General features: G+C 41.4%; 1 protein-coding gene across 1 annotated transcript; it reads right to left on the bottom strand.

The window, feature by feature from the left end:
- LOC144522449 (immunoglobulin superfamily member 22-like) lies at positions 1-12,123 on the bottom strand. The gene is made up of 25 exons (XM_078257535.1): positions 11,940-12,123; positions 11,406-11,516; positions 10,568-10,704; positions 9,514-9,613; positions 9,337-9,373; positions 8,838-9,009; positions 8,477-8,590; positions 8,197-8,359; positions 7,681-7,793; positions 7,291-7,453; positions 6,235-6,519; positions 6,011-6,135; positions 4,962-5,103; positions 4,084-4,291; positions 3,880-3,968; positions 3,491-3,793; positions 3,163-3,387; positions 2,777-2,905; positions 2,385-2,681; positions 2,199-2,287; positions 1,473-1,665; positions 927-1,229; positions 640-788; positions 306-486; positions 1-173 (listed from the first exon to the last, which is right to left on the bottom strand). Exons 1-25 carry the CDS (start codon positions 12,121-12,123, stop codon positions 106-108), a joined length of 4,080 nt encoding a protein of 1,359 aa, XP_078113661.1. The 3' UTR covers positions 1-105.
- Between the last annotated feature and the right edge of the window lie 6,469 nt (positions 12,124-18,592).

The following is an 18,592-nucleotide window of genomic DNA, read 5'->3' as shown; positions in this document are numbered from 1 at the left end:
TCTCTAACCACTGCTAAAAGCATTGTAAGTGGTGGTAATACATGCAGCATAAGGGCAGTGGCCAATCAAAGTGCATCTGTCATGGCGACGGTTGAAGCAGACTTCTTACAAAATCAGCTTCTCTTTGTTTGCCTGCTTGGTCAGGCTCTCCAACAGACTATTGTCATCCTTATCTGCAAGACATCACATACAGAGATATAAATAATTAATCAGGCAAAGGGAAATACAAATTAGTTGGGGTATTAAAGCATCCATCCACTCCTCTCCCTCTCCCTCTCCCTCTCACTCTCCCTCCGAAAACCTACCGAATATCACCAAGTTGCAGGAGCACTTGGCCGTCCCCAGAGGGTTCTCCAGCACCAATGTGTATTCTCCGCTATCTTTAGCTCCACAGGTGGGGATGACCAGTGTGCACACTCCGTTGGCTGTGCTATGCCAAAACCGAGGGGAGTCAGAGATCTTTGATTCCCCCTTATACCAGCAGGCCTATTCAGGGGAATTGCCAATATTATTATTATTTTAAGGGGCCTGGGAATGATATTAACAGCAAAGAAGGTACACACAAATATTCCAATTATTAAAGCAGAAATGTTTCAGGTAGATACACCACACTGACATCAGTAGCCATGTACTTCATACCTGTGGTGTTGGCATGCCCTGATAGGCACAGCTCATGGTGCAGTCATGGCCTCTGCGAACAGCGTGGTCCTTCAGTGGCAGCAGGAACGTCGGTTTCACCTGACGAGGCTTTGAGGCATATTCCTTCAAACGAAGGCTTCTGATGCACTCTAAGACACAGATGCACAAACACATAAATATGCACATACAGAAACAAACACAAGCAACTTAGTATTAATTCAACATGCTGATCGTATTTGTATAACACAAATAGTATATTGCTGAAATCAAATGTCTTCCCTTCTCACCTTTCTCCTTGGCCATGATGAGAGGTTCTTTCGAGTCCAAAGGATCACTGTCTCCGATAGAGTTGTGTGCAATGACTCGGAAGTAGTACTTTCTCCCTGGAAGCAGTCCCGTGACGGTGTACTTGTTGCTGAAGACACGCTCGGCCACAGTGAACCAGGAGGCAGTGCTGGTGTCCCGTTTGAGGATGATGTAATGTGCTCCCTCGTCGTCGTCAGCCAGGTCTGGGGTGTGATCCCACTGCAGGGTCACCGTGCTCGGAACCTCCTCTTCCAAGCCGAGGTTCTTCGGGGGTCGAGGAAAGTCTGAGGGATGGCGGTAAGTACAGAAGGAGGTTGATGAGGAGGAGAAATATTTGATTTAAGCCCAAACCAATACCTAAATGATTTGAAATATCACTCTGGGAGTTTCCTGCTGCTTTGGAAATGTAACCCCTGATATATACTTTGAGAGACTACATTTTGAGACAATTATTGTTGATAAATGTTTAAAAAAAGACCTTACAATTAAAGACTAGATGCACATATAATGGAGGCTTGGTCACTTACCCGTAACCCTGACAGTGACATCATAGTGAGCCTCTCCATTGTCGTTCTTCAGGTGTACACGGTAGATGCCAGAGTCAGATCGCTGAGAAGTGGAAATGAGGAACTGGGAGTGATTCTGGCTCTTGGTGATGACTTCCCGTCCTGCAGTGATGATGTCATCCTTGAACCAGGTTACCACTGGGGTAGGTGAAGCCTGTAAGGGTGAAGAAGGGAAGGATTGAAGAGTAAGAATTAATTTGATAGGACTTATGTGGAACATGCTAGTCCGGTGGCTCAAAGGAACATTGCTAAATTCTGAGTAGATCATCAATATTAATGCAATTTATTTACATAGCGCTTTTTTTGCAACACTCAAAGACACTTTGCAGGTTTTAAAAGGAAATACACGTACTACGAAAATGTACACACTAAAATACACACAATAATCAAACATTAAAAGCAGCTCCAAAAAATGTGAGTTTTGACTTGTGATCTTCTTCTTTTTTGTTAAGATTATTTTTTGGGCATTTTCAGCCTTAATTTTGATAGAACAGCAGAAGACATGAAAGGGGAGAGAGAGGGGGGATGACATGCAGCAAAGAGCTGCAGTTCGGAGTCGAACCCCAGCCCGCTGCGTCGAGGACTAAACCTCTATATATAGGCGCCCGCTCTACCAACTGTGCTATCCGGGTGCCCGACTTGTGATTTTAACATGGACAGATTGGTGAGTTCCAGAGGGAGTCTTACAGTGAAGCTGAGGTGAATGCAAAGTGCCGATCCAGCTCGGACCACCATCTGGTTCTTCAGCTTCCCCTGGAGATCAAACCTAGGTGCCACTGTATGGGGAAAAAATACAAAACTTGCAAAAGGAAAGAAAAAAAGAGTAGAGAAAAATAAAAGGAGACAACAAGAGAATGCAGTCGGTCATAATACCAGGTGGAGGCATGGCCGGTACACCCTCCAATAGCTCAATTGGCTCCCCCACACCTCCTTCATTGACAGCCCGGATACGGAAGTGGTACTTCCTCTGCTCTTGAAGTCCTCCAACATTGAAGGCAGTAACAGCGATGGGGATCTTGGTGGCCTTCGTCCACTCTTTAGCATCTTCAGGGCGAACCTCTAGGATGTAACCCGAGGGCTCGTCTCCCTGCTCTGGAGGAGTCCACCTCAGAGAAATGGAGGAGTTTGTGGAATCAGACACACACAGGTTCCTCACCAGACCAGGAGCTCCTTTAAGAGAAAAAAAGGCAGCGTTTTATAGACGTTAGATAGTCCAGATAATATAGATACAGAAAGGGAAATGAAGGAGGCAGAGAAGGACTCACTTGTTGGGTCTTTGGCCAGGACAGCATTAGAAATGGTGCTGGCACTGCCTGCTCCAGCCCTGTTTACACTGGTGACTCTGAACTCATACTCCACATCATCCACCAGCCCTTCCACCATGACTTTTGTATCTAAAAAAAACAATAATACAGATGCAAGTTTAATACATGAAATGCAACCAAAAACAGAGGATGTTAATACTGTCAATAATACAGAAACATGAAAACCATACAGGTTTAATGTATAGTAACGACTACTTGATTTGATACATGTTAAACATTGTATCCTTACTCAGGAATGTCTGTACTAAAAATGTGTAAGTAAAAGACTATGTCAAATCTATAGCATCTAGATCTGGCAACGAAACAAGATAGCTTGATAGTCTGACCTGTGAGCAGCTCCTTGTTGACCTGTAACCACATGTTACTCCCCTTCTTCCTCCTCTCCAGGACGTAGCCCAGAACTGGAGCTCCCCCGTCGTGGGCTGGAGGTGTCCAGCTCACTGTCATGGAGTCCTTGGTTATGTTAGACACCTGGGGCTGGGACGCTGTTCCTGGAGGCTCTGGGTAGGGGCATTTAAACAGGAGAAGTGATGACATGATCATTTGAATGGCTGTTAATATTGATGAGAACAATGACGGTGACACTTCTCTCTAACCCCGATGTTTTGAGAGATGATTTTGGCGATGGCATTGATATATAAAACTAGCGCTCACCCACGGGCTCTCCAGCGCGCACCTCCTCTGTCTCGAGAGGGTCGCTCATTCCCTCCGCGTTGACAGCCCTGATGCGATACTGGTACGCCTGGCCCTCCTCCACTTTGTCATCGCTGAAGATGATGGTACTGCTGTCTACTTCACCAACCCTGGTCCACGACTTCTTACCTGCCGCGCGACGTTCAATCACAAAGCTGGTCACTTGCTTACCCCCATTGTCCCGTGGAGCCTTCCACTTCATTTTGACAATCTTTCCTGATAGCTCGAGGAATTCTACTTTCCCTTGTGGAGGCTTAGGATGGTCTGGGGGGAAGATTGTGGCGAAACATGCGTTAAGTATTTCAAATCTGCGTTAAAACAAAACCTTCGTTGCCAAATATGCCACCCACCAATCACATTGAGGTGCAGGTTGGCAACAGCAGTGCCACAGTCACTCTTCAGACGCAGCATAATTGCCCCACTGTCTTCTCGCACACATCTAGAAACAGGCAAATTGAGAGGAAATGTGTATCTACAGCATGTATATTTGTGTGTGACCTTTTGAAAACATCATAAAATATCTGAGTGGATGACGCCCCTCTCTGGTCACCCACCTGCTGAGCACCAGCGAGGTGCCGTCAGCTGTCCTCTCCACCTTGTTCCTCTCATCCTCCATGACCTCCACGCCGTCTTTGTACCAGGTGATCTTTGGAGGCGGTTTGCCTTTGAAGGGGATCTTAATGGTAGCTGTCTGGCCTGCCTTCACAGTCACAGGTCGGGCCCCCAACAAGTCCAGCACAGAGGAATCCATTTCTGGAGGGTCTGGGAAAAAGGGTTAGTCTAGATTGGGATGTTATTTTGATGGGTGTTTTTATTTCAATTTCATTATGGTTTTAATTAGTTTCAATTTGGTAGCATTAAAGGTGCAGTAGGCGATGCTGCCCAAATATTGTTGATATTTGAATTCAACTGCCAAATAAATGCGATGGAATATGCGGGATATTTATGCAATTTTATGCGATGAAATTGCGGGAACTTGCAAAAACTGCGGTTTCATCATGGCTTCATCGCGGGGTTTGCAGCTTTTCGACGTTCACGTCGCGTAATTACATCACTTCATAACGTTCCCATGGCAACAGGGGAAAATGGCTGCTCTTGTGTGAAGTAAATGCAACATTTTTCAACTTTCTGCTAAGATATATGTGACTTTTTTGCAACGAAAATGCGGGGATTATGAAATCATGCAAGCCCTGCATATTTTGCGCGGAAATCGGCAATTTATGCGGCGAAAGTGCGCCGTATTTGAAAAAATGCAGCCCCCGCATAAATATGCAGACTTTGGCTGATTATGCATTGAATTATGCGATTGCATAATCGCGTTTTTCTGGAGGGACTGTTTAAACACACAGTGTTTGTCTCCATGACAGTGGCAGGAACTTGTTCCAGTGAGTCTCTGTCCCACCTGTGAATACATACTCAAATATAAGCACACCTGCAATAGTGAGTACAGCCTCGCTCTCAGCCCCCTTGGCTCTGAAGGTGTACTTGCCCTCATGAGTATCAGTCACACCAGAGAAGATCAGCTTGTGAACGGCTCCCTGTTTGACCACCTGAACCCCCCTCAGCTCCGAAACCTGTCAAATGTAACACGTATATTATGTTTTAATGAAACATAAATGATCCAAAACAGAAGCGGGTGTGGGTTATAGAACTTAACTGATAAAACTTTCAAATGTCGCAAATGACTTGATCAAAATGGTGACGATATCAAAGGTTTCAAAAGCTGTTTGACTATGGTATTAAGGTTGTGTATCACTTTAACACGATCAAGAATCTACACTCATGCTGGCAGCTCTGTGAGGCTGTATGTTATGTTAGCACCCTAACAATGTCATTACGATTCATCCTCTGGGCACCATGGACATCTGTACCAAATTTCATGGCAACCTATCGAATAGCTGTTGAGATATTTCAGTCTGGACCTAAGGGGTGTACTGACAGAACAACATTGCCATAACTAGAGCTACACTACTGCCAAGTGTTTGCATGACATTAATGTATGAGAGTGGAAGAACCAAAGATTTGGCACATTAATTGACAGGGTGCATTTGAGGACTAACATTAGGACTCCAACTAGGGCTGGGCGATATGAAGAAAATCAAATATCACAATATGTTTGACCAAATACCTCGATATCGATATTGTGACGATATTGTAGTGTTGACTATTGGTGCTTTCACAAAATATTTACACAATGAGATTCATGATAACTAATCATCAGTAAGGTGGATATAATGATTAAGTGGGTAAAGGCAAAGAATAGCTTGAATAGTCTGGTAAGTTCAGAAAATGAAATCACTTTACTGTAATGTAGCTTTAAAAAAAACAGTAGAAGACAAATGTTATGTCATATTACCATATCCAAAATCTAAGACATATCTAGTCCAATATAACGATATCGATATATAATATTGATATATTGCCTAGCCCCAACTCCAACCCTATCTCGTATTATCTCTTACCTCTCGTATTATCGCTTACCTCCACTCCATCTTTCAGCCACACTCCGTCGACCTTCTCATCATCAAGAACAACGCACAGCTCTGCAGGGGAGCCTGTAGGACACTGAGCATCTGACATACTACTCTTCACTGAGGCAAAACGCTCTGACAACACACAAAGAAAAACTGCTTATTTAGGGTCTTATGTGTTACTTAGTAACGTTCCAATATTGGAACAAACTCCAGATGGACAGAAATCATTACCATCCACAGTCAGATTGGCAGAAGTGACATATTCGTTAGCGTCATTGTCCTGGGTGCAGATGACGGAGTACTCTCCCTCGTCTGTCAGCTCGCAGTCCTCGATGATAACCTCTGCTCTCTTTCCCTCGCGCATGAAGATGTAGCGACGACTCGCTGTGATATCACACCCGTCTTTCAGCCAGCGAATGTGCACGTCCTTGGAGCTCATCTCACACTCCAGGTGAGCCTTGCCTCTCTCCTGCACACGGACGTTCTTGAAGTGGCTGGTAAACTTGATGGGAATCCCTTGAGAAAAGTGAAATAGACGAGGCATAAAAGGAAGAGAGTCACTTTGAGGGTTTATTTGGCCTTTACTAGCATGCTTCACCTTAACCTTTTTGGCGATGTCTGTACTATAAACACATGCAGAATGACTTCAGTCACATTCAAAAATGAAGATAGGATTATAGGTGAAGGAAATTGAATTTTGTACCCACTTGTTAGGTTTGTTCTTTATATTCAGTCCCAACACATACAGCAGACCTTCCTTATAAACTCATAGTTAAAGAACAAGAAATATAGAGTATATGCATAATAATGTTGAGTAATTAACACATCCTAAATTACTATGCTTCTGTTCCTGCAACCCCAGAGGACAGCCACATGTCCTTGTTAAGACATTTACATGCCCCAGCTTGCACCTTGGGCAAGTAAGCATCTTGTTAGACACAGCCGTAATAAATGAGCATGTTGTGAGGAGGGATTTGGTTGGATTACTTTCAACTCAGCACTAGGAGCAAGGATTTATTATGCTGCCCATACGTCTTCATTTGGATGATAGAGGGAAGATGATGTTGTTTAGCATAGCCTATGAGGGAACGAAGGCTCTAATCTCAGGGGGGGGGGGAGAAGGCAGTACTTGCTCATATCCACTGAGTCTGAAGGGAGAAGTTTGTTTCCTTAGAAATGCTAGCTTCACTAAAAACAGGAAGATACAGCCCTTTTGGGAAAAAACAAAACATAACAAAGCATAACAATTTTATGAGGGAGGAGCCTATAAAATACTGTTATCCGTACGTTCAATGAAAAGTGGCACGGTGGCAGTAAGGTCTCCGATGTTGATGGTGTAGTCTCCAGTGTCACTGACTTTCACATCCTTAATCTTCAAGGTGTAGGTCAGACCATCCTCAGACAGGGATACGTCGAACTTTTCATCTCTTTTTACTTCCTTTCCTTTTACCTGCCAAAATACAAACACTTCTGGGAAAACAATTTCCATATTCCTTGTGTGTCCACCATTTGCCTAGAACATTGTTTTGTGTGTTCTTTTCATTACCCAGAAGCCAAAAAGTCCTAGAAATGTTCCTCAAGAGCAAATTCTTAAATCTAATCCTAGATGGGGTATTAAATGTTTATGTAAAAGTGTATTTAAGTCTTTTGGTGTGTCTTGTTGAGTCACAGACAAACCTTCCAGATGAGTGGTGCATCTGTCTTCTTAGAGAGACGGATCTCAAACGTGGCGGTCTGGCGCTCTGTCACTTTCTTGGGCTTGAAGTCAGACAGGAATTTCAGAGGTTCATCTGAAGGAGAGAAAAAGGCGTTCTAAATATATGATTTTAAGTGTATAAACCAAATCCTATAAACATCTCACTGAAAAGGATTCCATGCCAAATAATAGGATCTCTAAGCTACAAAACATGTCTGGCGCTTTGAAATGTGGGTGTTGAGACGAAATATGAAATATGAGACGACTAAAAAAGCCCCAAACTGAGAAAACCATCGCTGTCTGTCTTGTAGATTGAATGAGCGATGGGAGAAAGCATGCACATAAGGCAGTTATGCTCACATAAAACTTGTCACTATCTGTTAAACAAGTGAATAAAAAGAGAATGTGACACTAAGAGTAGGTTATGCAGTCAATGATGCCATTGTCTCTCTGAATTATGAGCAGTGGGAAGGACTTCAGTCTCATTTTGCACTTGCCTCTGACGGTAAGCCTGGCTGACAGTCTCTTGTCTCCAACCTGCAGAGTGTAGGTGCCCGTGTCACTGAGGCTCACGCTAGAAATGCACAGCATGTGCTTGGTTCCCATCTGTTTCACTTCGTATTTCCCATGAGAGTACTGGACACGCAGCAGCTCTGCGCCCTGAATCATAAACAAAATGCCTAGACAAGGGGAGAACTAGGGAGTGTTTTTTTGTAACGGAAACACCCAGACTTTGAAACACAACAAGCAGACACATCGTTTTTTGTTTTTTTTTACCAGAAACCACTGCATCCTGATGTTTGGATCTTTCAGTTCCAGGATGGTGTCAAAGACGATGCTGGTGTCAGCTGTGGCAGTAATGTCCTCCAGGGGCTTCAGCACACGCACCATCTGGAAAAATATCAAATGATCAAACACTTATTTATACATAACCCATCCCCAATCTTCACATTATTTGACTTGAGTGTTGCTATGTGAAATACCTTTGTTGCCATGGCTGTGCTGTGTGACATTACACTTTTCCCCTCCATTTTCCATTCTGCTCTATTTTAAGCTGTTTTTCATATCACATCACAAACCTTTTCTTTCTTATGTGATTCTGTGGTACGTGAACAAGCTCTCTGTATGACAGGCCCACCTCCACCTCCACTTGCTTCTTCATCTCCTTCAGCTTCTTGAGGATGCCTCTGAAGTCGGTGAAGCCGTGCTCGGCGCAGATCCTCTCGTAGTCCTTCTTGTCAGCTCCAGCAAGGATCTTTAGCATCTCCTCCTCTGTAGGTGGCCTCTTCTCCTCTCTCTTCTCCACACTGCTGCACAAGGAGGAAACAATTGTGCATGTGTGTTTACATGCACACACAAAAGTTTATGCCAGCCTTGTGTGTGTGTATATGTAAGTATGTCTAAAAATATGTCTGACAGTATGCATGTGTGCGATGACAGCTCAAAATCATCTTCCTCTGCCCCTGCGGCAACACTGATACGCATTGCAGCTCTTTAGATCTCATCGTGTATGTATTTCTGGATGCATGCAACAACAACAAAAAGGATCTGGGGGTGGATCAGAGAAAGCTCCATCACACCATGACAGGTTTTAGGAGTGTCAGGGCAAGTATTAGGCAACAGGCTTCTGTTCCTACCGTTTCTTCAGCATCTTTTTGAAGTCCAACGCTGGATCTGCAAACAAAGACAGACTTTCTTTACCTGAGTACAAAAACAGCACGTAAACTTTGCAGAAAGCTCCTAAATAATATAATAACAATAATCAGGATTAAGAAAGGTTCACCCAACGTATTATATGAAATGGCTCGACTCACTCTCTGTAACAGTGAGGGATATAGAGTAGGTGCTTTCTCCGTGCTTGTTGGAGGCAATGCACTTGTAGACATCAGCATCCTCCAGGGTGAGGTTTTTGATCTGAAGTGGAGGTATTTACAAGTTACATATCATTAATGAAAATGACTTAATCTAAAACTGTCATACTGTCATCGTCCAGGCACATTAAATCCCACTGCAGTACTTATGTGGAGCTGGAGGAGGCAGTGCCATGCTGGGAATACCCAGTAAACATTTAGCGTCGTAACTTAACAGTCATCCCTCACCAGAGAAACAGATGGCAAGGGGAGATGCATATGTCAGCACCCACAAGTTAATTGCTTTATAATAGCTATTTAAGCTTCACTTAAGCTTCCCGGCTGGTACAGAGAAAGTGCTAAATCCACTCCAGAGTAGTTATAGATAAAAGGATCAGAGAGAGTTTTTTTTCTTTCTATCTACTTTTCCTGATGATGCATGGTGTACCGTCTGAGTTGACAGAATCACAACGGCAGAGCCCTTTGGCTTAATGACAGGCTGGACAGAGCCGCTGTCACAGTCTGTTTTGTTCACATTCACCTTTTAAAGCAATGCGTTTTGACTATACTGTATCTTGGTGAATGCATTCAGATTTAAATGCATGTGGAGGAGAAATGCTTGATCATATTGTTACTCCAATCACACACTCATTTTAGAAAAATGAATGGTATCTTTGGGTAGATGTGATGGATTTGTCATAAAAATTGAGTGTATTGATACATGCAAAGCTACATACTATTTATGGTGTCACATGACTGAAATAATACAAACACTCAATTTCTAAAATATTTGTTTGATACTAGTCATTGTGCAGTTATATTAAACGACACAATGGAAGAAAAACAAAACGGTTCAACCTTTTGATATATATCACATAAAATGAAAGAGACTCTATCAGAGTTGGATATAGATCTGAATCAACACAAACCCTACATTTTGTATAGGACTATTGTTGTCTTTAATAATTGTTGTCTTTAACTGTCAGTGAGATGCTGTGAGCTAGTTATAGTGACGGACCTTGAGTATGTGCTGATTATTTATGTTGTCATAGAAAGATTTAGTGGCATCAGACAGTGGGCACCCGCTGGCTCGTTCCCAGTTAACACTAGGCTGGGGATTCCCCGTCACCTTGGCCTTAAACACAGCATTGTCACCTATGAAAGACAGATCAGACAGATCAGGTTAATGCATGTTATCTGATTTGGAATACTGAGCTGCAGACTCACTACCGTTAATTATTTTTAACAAACATAAAATCAATTCTAATTGGAGCAATAAGAATGAATGTTTAGTATACATGATATCAACTGCCCCTATGTGGCCTTTTCCTGTTTCACCTTTGAGACCAGTGAGTTTAAGGTCAGCACATGAATGCTAATGCTATGGCTACTCCGCAGCGTTCTGCATATTGTGACTATTGAGGCCTCTTGATCTATAATTCATAGGTAGAGCCTGGGTGAGTAGGGCTCAGACACCTTCAGTTTATGCAGAACAGGCACTAGTATTCAGCAGAAGAAGCAAAGGTTGTTTTTGTTTACCATGGCGGTCATGAGCATCATACAAACTCTATCACTGTCTTTTAGCTTTGTGAGGTAGAGTGTATTTACAGTACCTTTATCCAAAAAGGCAAATGGTTGTCTAAAGTTTACAAATAGCAGCAAACTTTTACTTCCCAGTGGAGTTTAGCTTGTGTCATCTGGAGTTTCTAGGCAAACTGTGGGTAAGGATCTAAAATTAGCCTTGTAGCTCTCTCATTGTCTCGAGGGCCCACAGTTGTTTATAAATGCGATGTGAAGAGAGATATTAGGGGACGTTAAGGGCATTCCTTGAAATTTCAAGGTGCAGTTCACCTCACCCTCTTGGGCCGTGATGGGGCGCAGCTTCTCCTCAAAATTTGGGACAGACTCTCCCTTGGGTAGGTGAAGGGATTTCTGCACCTGGCTGCAGGACTCCACCACAGAGTGCTCTGAGGGAGCATAAAGGACATTATTATCATGTACAAACAGGCCAACTATGCAAGAGCTGCCTCACATGCAAATGTGATGCTATCATTATGACTTTCAATGTTTTTTCGTTGCACTGTAGTACAGAAGTAATGTATTTAATTTAGCTTTATTGTTGGTCTATATTTAGCCGGGAGCTTAAAATCAGCCTGGCATCATCAGTAGCATAGAAAGAGTATACAGTGGGACGGGTAAGAAATGCCAGTTAAAGCTACTACCTTATATTCTATATATGTATATATATCTTATATTCATCAGTTATGCCACGTTTGCTTATTGTAATGATTACTCTAATAGAGGGTTCTTCATGTCATGTCTTATAATTAGAAATTTTACATTATAAAGCATGGCAGGTTAAGAAGACGATCTTGGTGGATGATTCCTACCTTCCATGGTCCTCGACAAGCCCTGAGAGACTTTTCGCAGCTTGGTGGAGCTCATGGAGGAGGTAAAGGTGGAGGAGGTGGATGAGGAGGACATTTGCATATCTGACATCTGCCTCGCCTGACCCATATGCTGTTCCATCTGCTCCATTCTGCCCCCAGTGGCCTGAAGGAGCTCTGTTGCCATGATGATGATGTTAAGGTGTTGCCAATGCGTGTCTGGTTGTGATAAGACACAATTTGAGGTGTGGAATGATAGTTTTGGCAGAAAATACTCATTTGACTCCTAATTCCACTGGGTCTTGTTGGGTATAACAGCTTTTAGTTCTGATGTATTACCTCCAGTAGATAAAAGGGACCAGAGGGACATAGGACAGTCCTAACCATCCTCTCTAAATTCATGTACTGTTACAGCTAATAGCCTATAGATTACTCAGATAGCAAAGGAGAATGTTCAGAGTGATCACTGTGTAGGCCTACTTGCATGTGTAAGTGTGTGTATGCTGGAGTGTTTGCGTGCAAGTGCAATGTGTTGAACACACGTCTTCACTCTGTCTTGGTGGTAATTGGGTTTTTGTTTCCAAAAGCCCACACCAGAAATGATTGAAACTCCCCTCCCTTCCTCTGCTCGCCCCATACCCTTTCTTTTCCTATCATAGTCTTTTGCTTTTGCCAGGTTCGTACAAAGATACAATTAAAAAGGTAATCCACACACCTGCTATGTGAGATAAAACATTGTGTTTGTATCACTGATGAACTGTGCTCTTTTTCTCGTACTTTGAATTTAAATTCTGAATTCTCATGCCCAATCCGCATTTCTTCATTCTGTGTGTGTGTGTGTGTGTGTGTGTGTGTGTGTGTGTGTGTGTGTGTGTGTGTGTGTGTGTGTGTGTGTGAGCTGTGCATTGGTGTGTATGTGCATCTTTTTGCCTGCACATGATGTATCCACTTTACCAGTGGCTGACGGAAGATTACACACATTACAACTGTTCAAAGACAAGTGCAAGCCAGTGTTAAGCTCCATCTATTCTTCTAATTAAAATGTATCACACACTGTACCTACTTATGGAATTTCAATACTCAAAAAAACTCACATAAAGCTCAATGGGCAAGCTCATGTCTATATTTGTGAGCCTGTATCAAAATATAGAATTTTTTTTTTTCAGCAACAGCCTGGTTTTAGGCTATAAATGTGACTTCACAAGCCAAAGGAACAATTAACCACAAGATTAGTATCTGAATGGAAAATGTAAATTTTGCTTCCTGCAGCAAATACACTACATGTTGACGTTAGTGAAATAACTAGTTCCATAAGCGTTGATACCTACCGAAATAAGTTGTTTTTAGGCGACCACAGCTAACTCTTTGATGGCATGGCTCTACAGTCTGAGCAGTAGCAAGTGACTGGAAGCTACAAAGTGCTGGTTCCTGTCTCACTGTAAGTGGAACACAAGAACATCTCTTTTTCCTGCCTACCTCTCCGCCTCTTTGTTCAGTGTCCTTGATTTCTCTCTCTCTCTCTCTCTCTCTCTCTCTCTCTCTCTCTCTCTCACAGCATACAGCATGGCAAATTGTAAAAATATAAAAAAATTTTACTCCCCCCTTGGCTCTATTGTTTCAGAAAAACCAAGACACACAGCCGACCGTACTTACTTGTTACAGCAAAGTATTTGTTTTTTCTCAGATTTAGTCTGCACCCCAGGTTCAACTGCCTCTTATGATGTTCCTAATCCATACACTGCTCCCCTCTCAGTAGGCTCCTGACAGCTCGGCCTCCTCTGCTTTCTTGGTTCCTTTTTGGTGGATGAGCCAAGGCTGAAGCACTCAGCTTAAACACCTGCTTAGTCCTGTCTCTGGACAAATAAGGCTCTGATCTGTGCCGTGCTTGTCGGGCCAGGCTGTCCCAATACATCATGCTAATAGCCTATTTCCCCACAGGTCAGTTAGTTTGAGCGTCCACTGTGGGCTGTCTCAGGCTAGTATTTTAGAAATTAACATTCTCCAAAGAGAATGTGGTGATGGAGAGTTTCTAGGCTCTGGCTCTGATGTACATCATCTACGTCAGTGTCAGAGGTCTCAGTGTTTATTAAAAATGCAAGTTGCGATAGTTTAAAACAATAATACACAAGTTAAACAATATTATAATTTTCTGTTGGTCTGTGACCTTGTGTGTACTTGCCTCTTCAGTGCCCTTCAGGATGTTCGAGGCTATATAATCTGTCAAGCATTGATCTGTGGGTTGTGGTTATCAAGTTGACAGTCTCTCTAACACATGATGAACCAGCTATGCAACCTATTAGTAATTATTAGAAACCACAGACACGTTTAGTTTTAAGTAATACATTATTAAAAAATAAATAATCATAAGAAATACAGACCATACAATTGTGACATTGGCATATGTATTTTCTTTAAACTTCAGCTAATTGTAAAATGTATTTGCAGGTTGTTTTTATTTAATTCTAGCCGTTTTTGTTTCAAAAATTCAAAATTGTCCATGCCATTTTCCCAAATTAGCCTACTATTAACAGCATTTTCCTGTCAATCAAAACAAACAGAGCAAAGCCAGTTAATGTGATAAGCTGTCTGCTCATTATAATCCAGCCAATCAGAATAAAAAAAGTAGGATCTCATAGTTTTAAAATTTCATAATTTCCTGGTTAAATTCTATATTGTGTCTGTATATTCCAATGATTATTTGTTTCACTATGTCTTATTTATTTATTTATTTATTATGTAATGATCATAATAAAATGAATAAAAACATATTAAATAAGAAGTAATTATGTCTGGACCATTGACTGCAAAATTAATTTTAATATTAATTAATAGTTAATATTATCAGTCTATGGTCTGGACCCAGCACGTTGTGTTACAAATTAATTGGGTCATCCAAATAATTGGATGATAAAATTAAAACACCTTTTGTCAGCAAAGATGGTGCCCAGAGCATGTGGTGGTGGAAAAAGAGGAAAATATAATTACAGATTAATGTTAAAAAATTATTTTTAGCTGGTAAAAATTGCTGGGTAAAGAAGAACTACCAGGCGTTTGTGTTCAAGTCTGCCATATTATAAACCTAGCTAAATGATCATAAGAGCTGATAATAATAGTAACATAAAAAGGCTAAGAAATAGATCCAGAGTGATGCATCATTAAATTGCAGACTGTGTACATTCAAATAATCAATGATTCAAGTCATTTAAGTTAACTGGCTTCATTAATGTTGTGAGCTCAGCTTCTCAGTGGGGGGATTCTTGACATGCTAGCAAATTAGCTTGCTAGTGCTAGCTAGATATGCTTGGGCTAGGCTAGCGCGCTCAGCTACCCAGCCAGCCACATGACCCTTCTCGTGCACGTTAGTGGTTCCGGTTTGCTGTCACAAATTAATTCCTCAAAATGTAAGTGTCTCCCATTGACGGGTGTCTCCTGATGTTTTCACTGCAGAAAAAGAACATAAAATGACGAGTCCATCATTGGTGACCAAAAAGAAGACGACCAGCCCCAAAAGACGTTATGAAAAATGCTAACAGGGACAAAAACAAACGCTCAGGAGCAAGAGAAGCAGAGTGTGATATGACTGTAAAACAGAATGAAGCTTTAACAGGCTACAGAAAGTTGATATTTATTCGTCATTTATGTCACAACAACAATATGTTCAGCCTTTACAAGAGAAACCTCTTTACAATAAGTTGAGTTTGCCAAATGTATCTTACATTGAATGCACTGGAGGGGAGGGGCTAGCTACATGAATGGCATTGATTGGAGTTACAGTGGGGCTAGCTAGCTAACCACCATAGTTATTCACGTAACGTTAGTTAATGTTAAACTTTCGGAAATCACTAAAGACCTGAATCTACTGATTCATGCTTATTTTTTGAGATGGTAAAATCGGAAATCTGTTTAGTTTCTTTGTTATAAAGTTTTTATTTATGTTTATTCAAATGTGACATTAACATTACATTTAAAATAACCAAGGTCATAAAATATTCAAGCCAACGCCTTACTGTTAGGAAAGAAAAATGTAACGTTAATGCAGTTTAACAGATTTTATTTTTTTACCTCCTCCACACATTGACTGGAGCTGCAGTGGTTTATCAGGTATTGCTGTTTTAATGTATTCAGACCTTGTTTTTACAGTCAGTGATTCAGACCTGAACTGGGGTGGCAACAGATGCTTTGTGAAACACTGTTGAGAATTTTTGTTTTGTTTTACTAAAGCTCATCAAAATGTCAGTCCCTCCAGAAAAACGTGATTATGCGATCGCATAATTCAATGCATAATCAGCCAAAGTCTGCATATTTATGCGGGGGGCCGCATTTTTTTCAAATATGCCGCACTTTCGCTGCATAAATTGTCGATTTCCGCGCAAAATATGCAGGGGCTTGCATGATTTCATAATCCCCTGCATTTTCGTTGCAAAAAAAGTCACATATATCTTAGCAGAAAGTTGAAAAATGTTACGTTTACTTCACACAAGAGCAGTCATTTTCCCCCTGCTGCCATGGGAACGTTATGAAGTGACGTAATTACGCGACGAACGATGAAGCCATGATGAAACCGCAGTTTTTGCAAGTTCCCGCAATTTCATCGCATAAAATTGCATAAACATTCCACATATTCCATCACATTTTTTAAGAAAACGTGCCGCATTATCAAGTATTTTTAGACAACTTTGTATTTATCACTTGTCATGTAGTTTTTTGCAGACTACACACCCACCTCAGTGAATCCTTGGCTGGTGGATACATAGACACCTTTGTGAGTGCACTCTCTTGAGTAAACTTTTTAAATTTGTGTTATTTTGGTTTTGTGCGTAATACGGTAAAATCGTGGATAGTTACAAAGGAACAAGTGAGAGACAAACCAGCAAATAATTGCCAAAAAATGTATAACTAACAATTAACTCTTACTTTTGAATAATTGTTGATTAACTCTGAATGGCAAACAGCCAATAGTTAACAATTATAACTAATTAAGTTCATATTCCTAAATATTACACTACATTGTTCGCTCAATGAAAATGATGCATCCGGCTCAGCTGTTGCTGAGGAATGCATTGTTACCTATTTTATCTATGATTGTTACTTAATGATTTACCTAGCTACAAATTACTCATGTTTGTGTTTCCTCAGAAAAGTAAAGAATAGAGTAACAACATGTCATGCATCTGGATAGCTCACCTGGTTGAGCATGCGCCTCATGTACAAAGGCTCAGTCTTTGCCCCAGCGGCTGCGGGTTCAATTCCAATCTGTGGCCCTTTGCTGCATGTCATTCCTCCTTTCTGATGGGTTATTTACTCAAGTATTTTATGTTGTAGAACAAAACGTGAAAATCTTTTTACGACTCATTCCTGCAGCACTATTGGCTAATAGATGCTAGTTAGATAACTGATATAGTATATTGAGGCTTGCTGTACGTCCATCCCCCATACTAAATTCCTCTTTGCGCTTACCAACTTCATTAGGACCTATTCCAGGCTGCTCATATTTGTAGATTTGATTAATTCAGCACTACTCCTCCACCTCAAAAACCATGTTCTTTGGGAGGAGCAGTCACAGGGGAGACACTATAAGCACCCATGTGCAGTACCTGTTGACTAAATGATCTGGCCCTGGCTTTTATGATCTCACATAACGTCGCAATTGAAATTGAGAAAATATTCCTTGTTTAATGGGCTTGAAACAAGCTCAACATTGGAGCTGGGTAATGCATGAATGTTTTATTACAAGTCTGGGCTACTTGTCATGGATATGCTCTTTGAGGTGACAGCAGGGAGCACTTAAGTATGATTGTTTGGTTTGAGATATATATATATATTATGGAGAGAGCGAGAGAAAGAGCAAGAAGGGGAGAGGGGAGATAGGCATAGAGAGCCCCATTGGCATTACTTCCCTTTAATCCTCTTTGCGCTACACCTGGCTGGCATACTAATGATGAAGAAATGACCTAGATTTCTCTCTTTGCACATTCATACAGCACAAAACATAATGAATGAATGAGTTGGTAGAATTTTACTTTGTGCGACTGCTGTTTTTTTTCTCTGTCAGTCTGTTTTTCTGCCATCTAAGAAAGAGGCCACGCATGGATATTCACTCTTGATGAAAAACATAATGTAGTCACTTTGATATCAGTTGTTTGAGTTTCTTTAGTAGCTTCATGATAAATACAATCTGTGCTTTGAGAAAAAAGGCCTGACTATTGTCAACAAAAATCTTCTTGTCTTCTTCTTATCTTTTGATAATGCACACTTCCTTGTGACTGTATCCTCAGAATAAACACGTTATAAGAAAACTGAAGAAGACCCAATTTTACAGCCAATATAACACTGGCAGCTGAGCTACTGTTGCTGTGTTGTTTACTGTTGACACGTCACCTGTTCAGATGGGAATGTAGCTCACTGTGTAATTCGCCACGGCAACGCACAACAACACCACTGACAATATTTCTGAGGACTGACAAATTCCAGTAGCTGCAGCTCTGTAGGGCAAAGATTAAGATGGACTAGTGAGCGTGTGTGGGATTGTTACTCAAACTTTTTGTAGACAGAGTCAGAGAAAACACTGCAGAATGCTGTTTAAAATGGCAACAGCTGTAGCTGTGGGATATTAAACGCTCCGTCTGAACTGCTCATCTCTGGAGAGATCTAATTTT

Source organism: Sander vitreus, chromosome 8 (genome assembly GCF_031162955.1).
Source record: "Sander vitreus isolate 19-12246 chromosome 8, sanVit1, whole genome shotgun sequence".
Taxonomy (NCBI): domain Eukaryota; kingdom Metazoa; phylum Chordata; class Actinopteri; order Perciformes; family Percidae; genus Sander; species Sander vitreus.
Note: the sequence above shows the minus strand (reverse complement) of the source record. Positions and strands in the feature narration are given on the sequence as shown.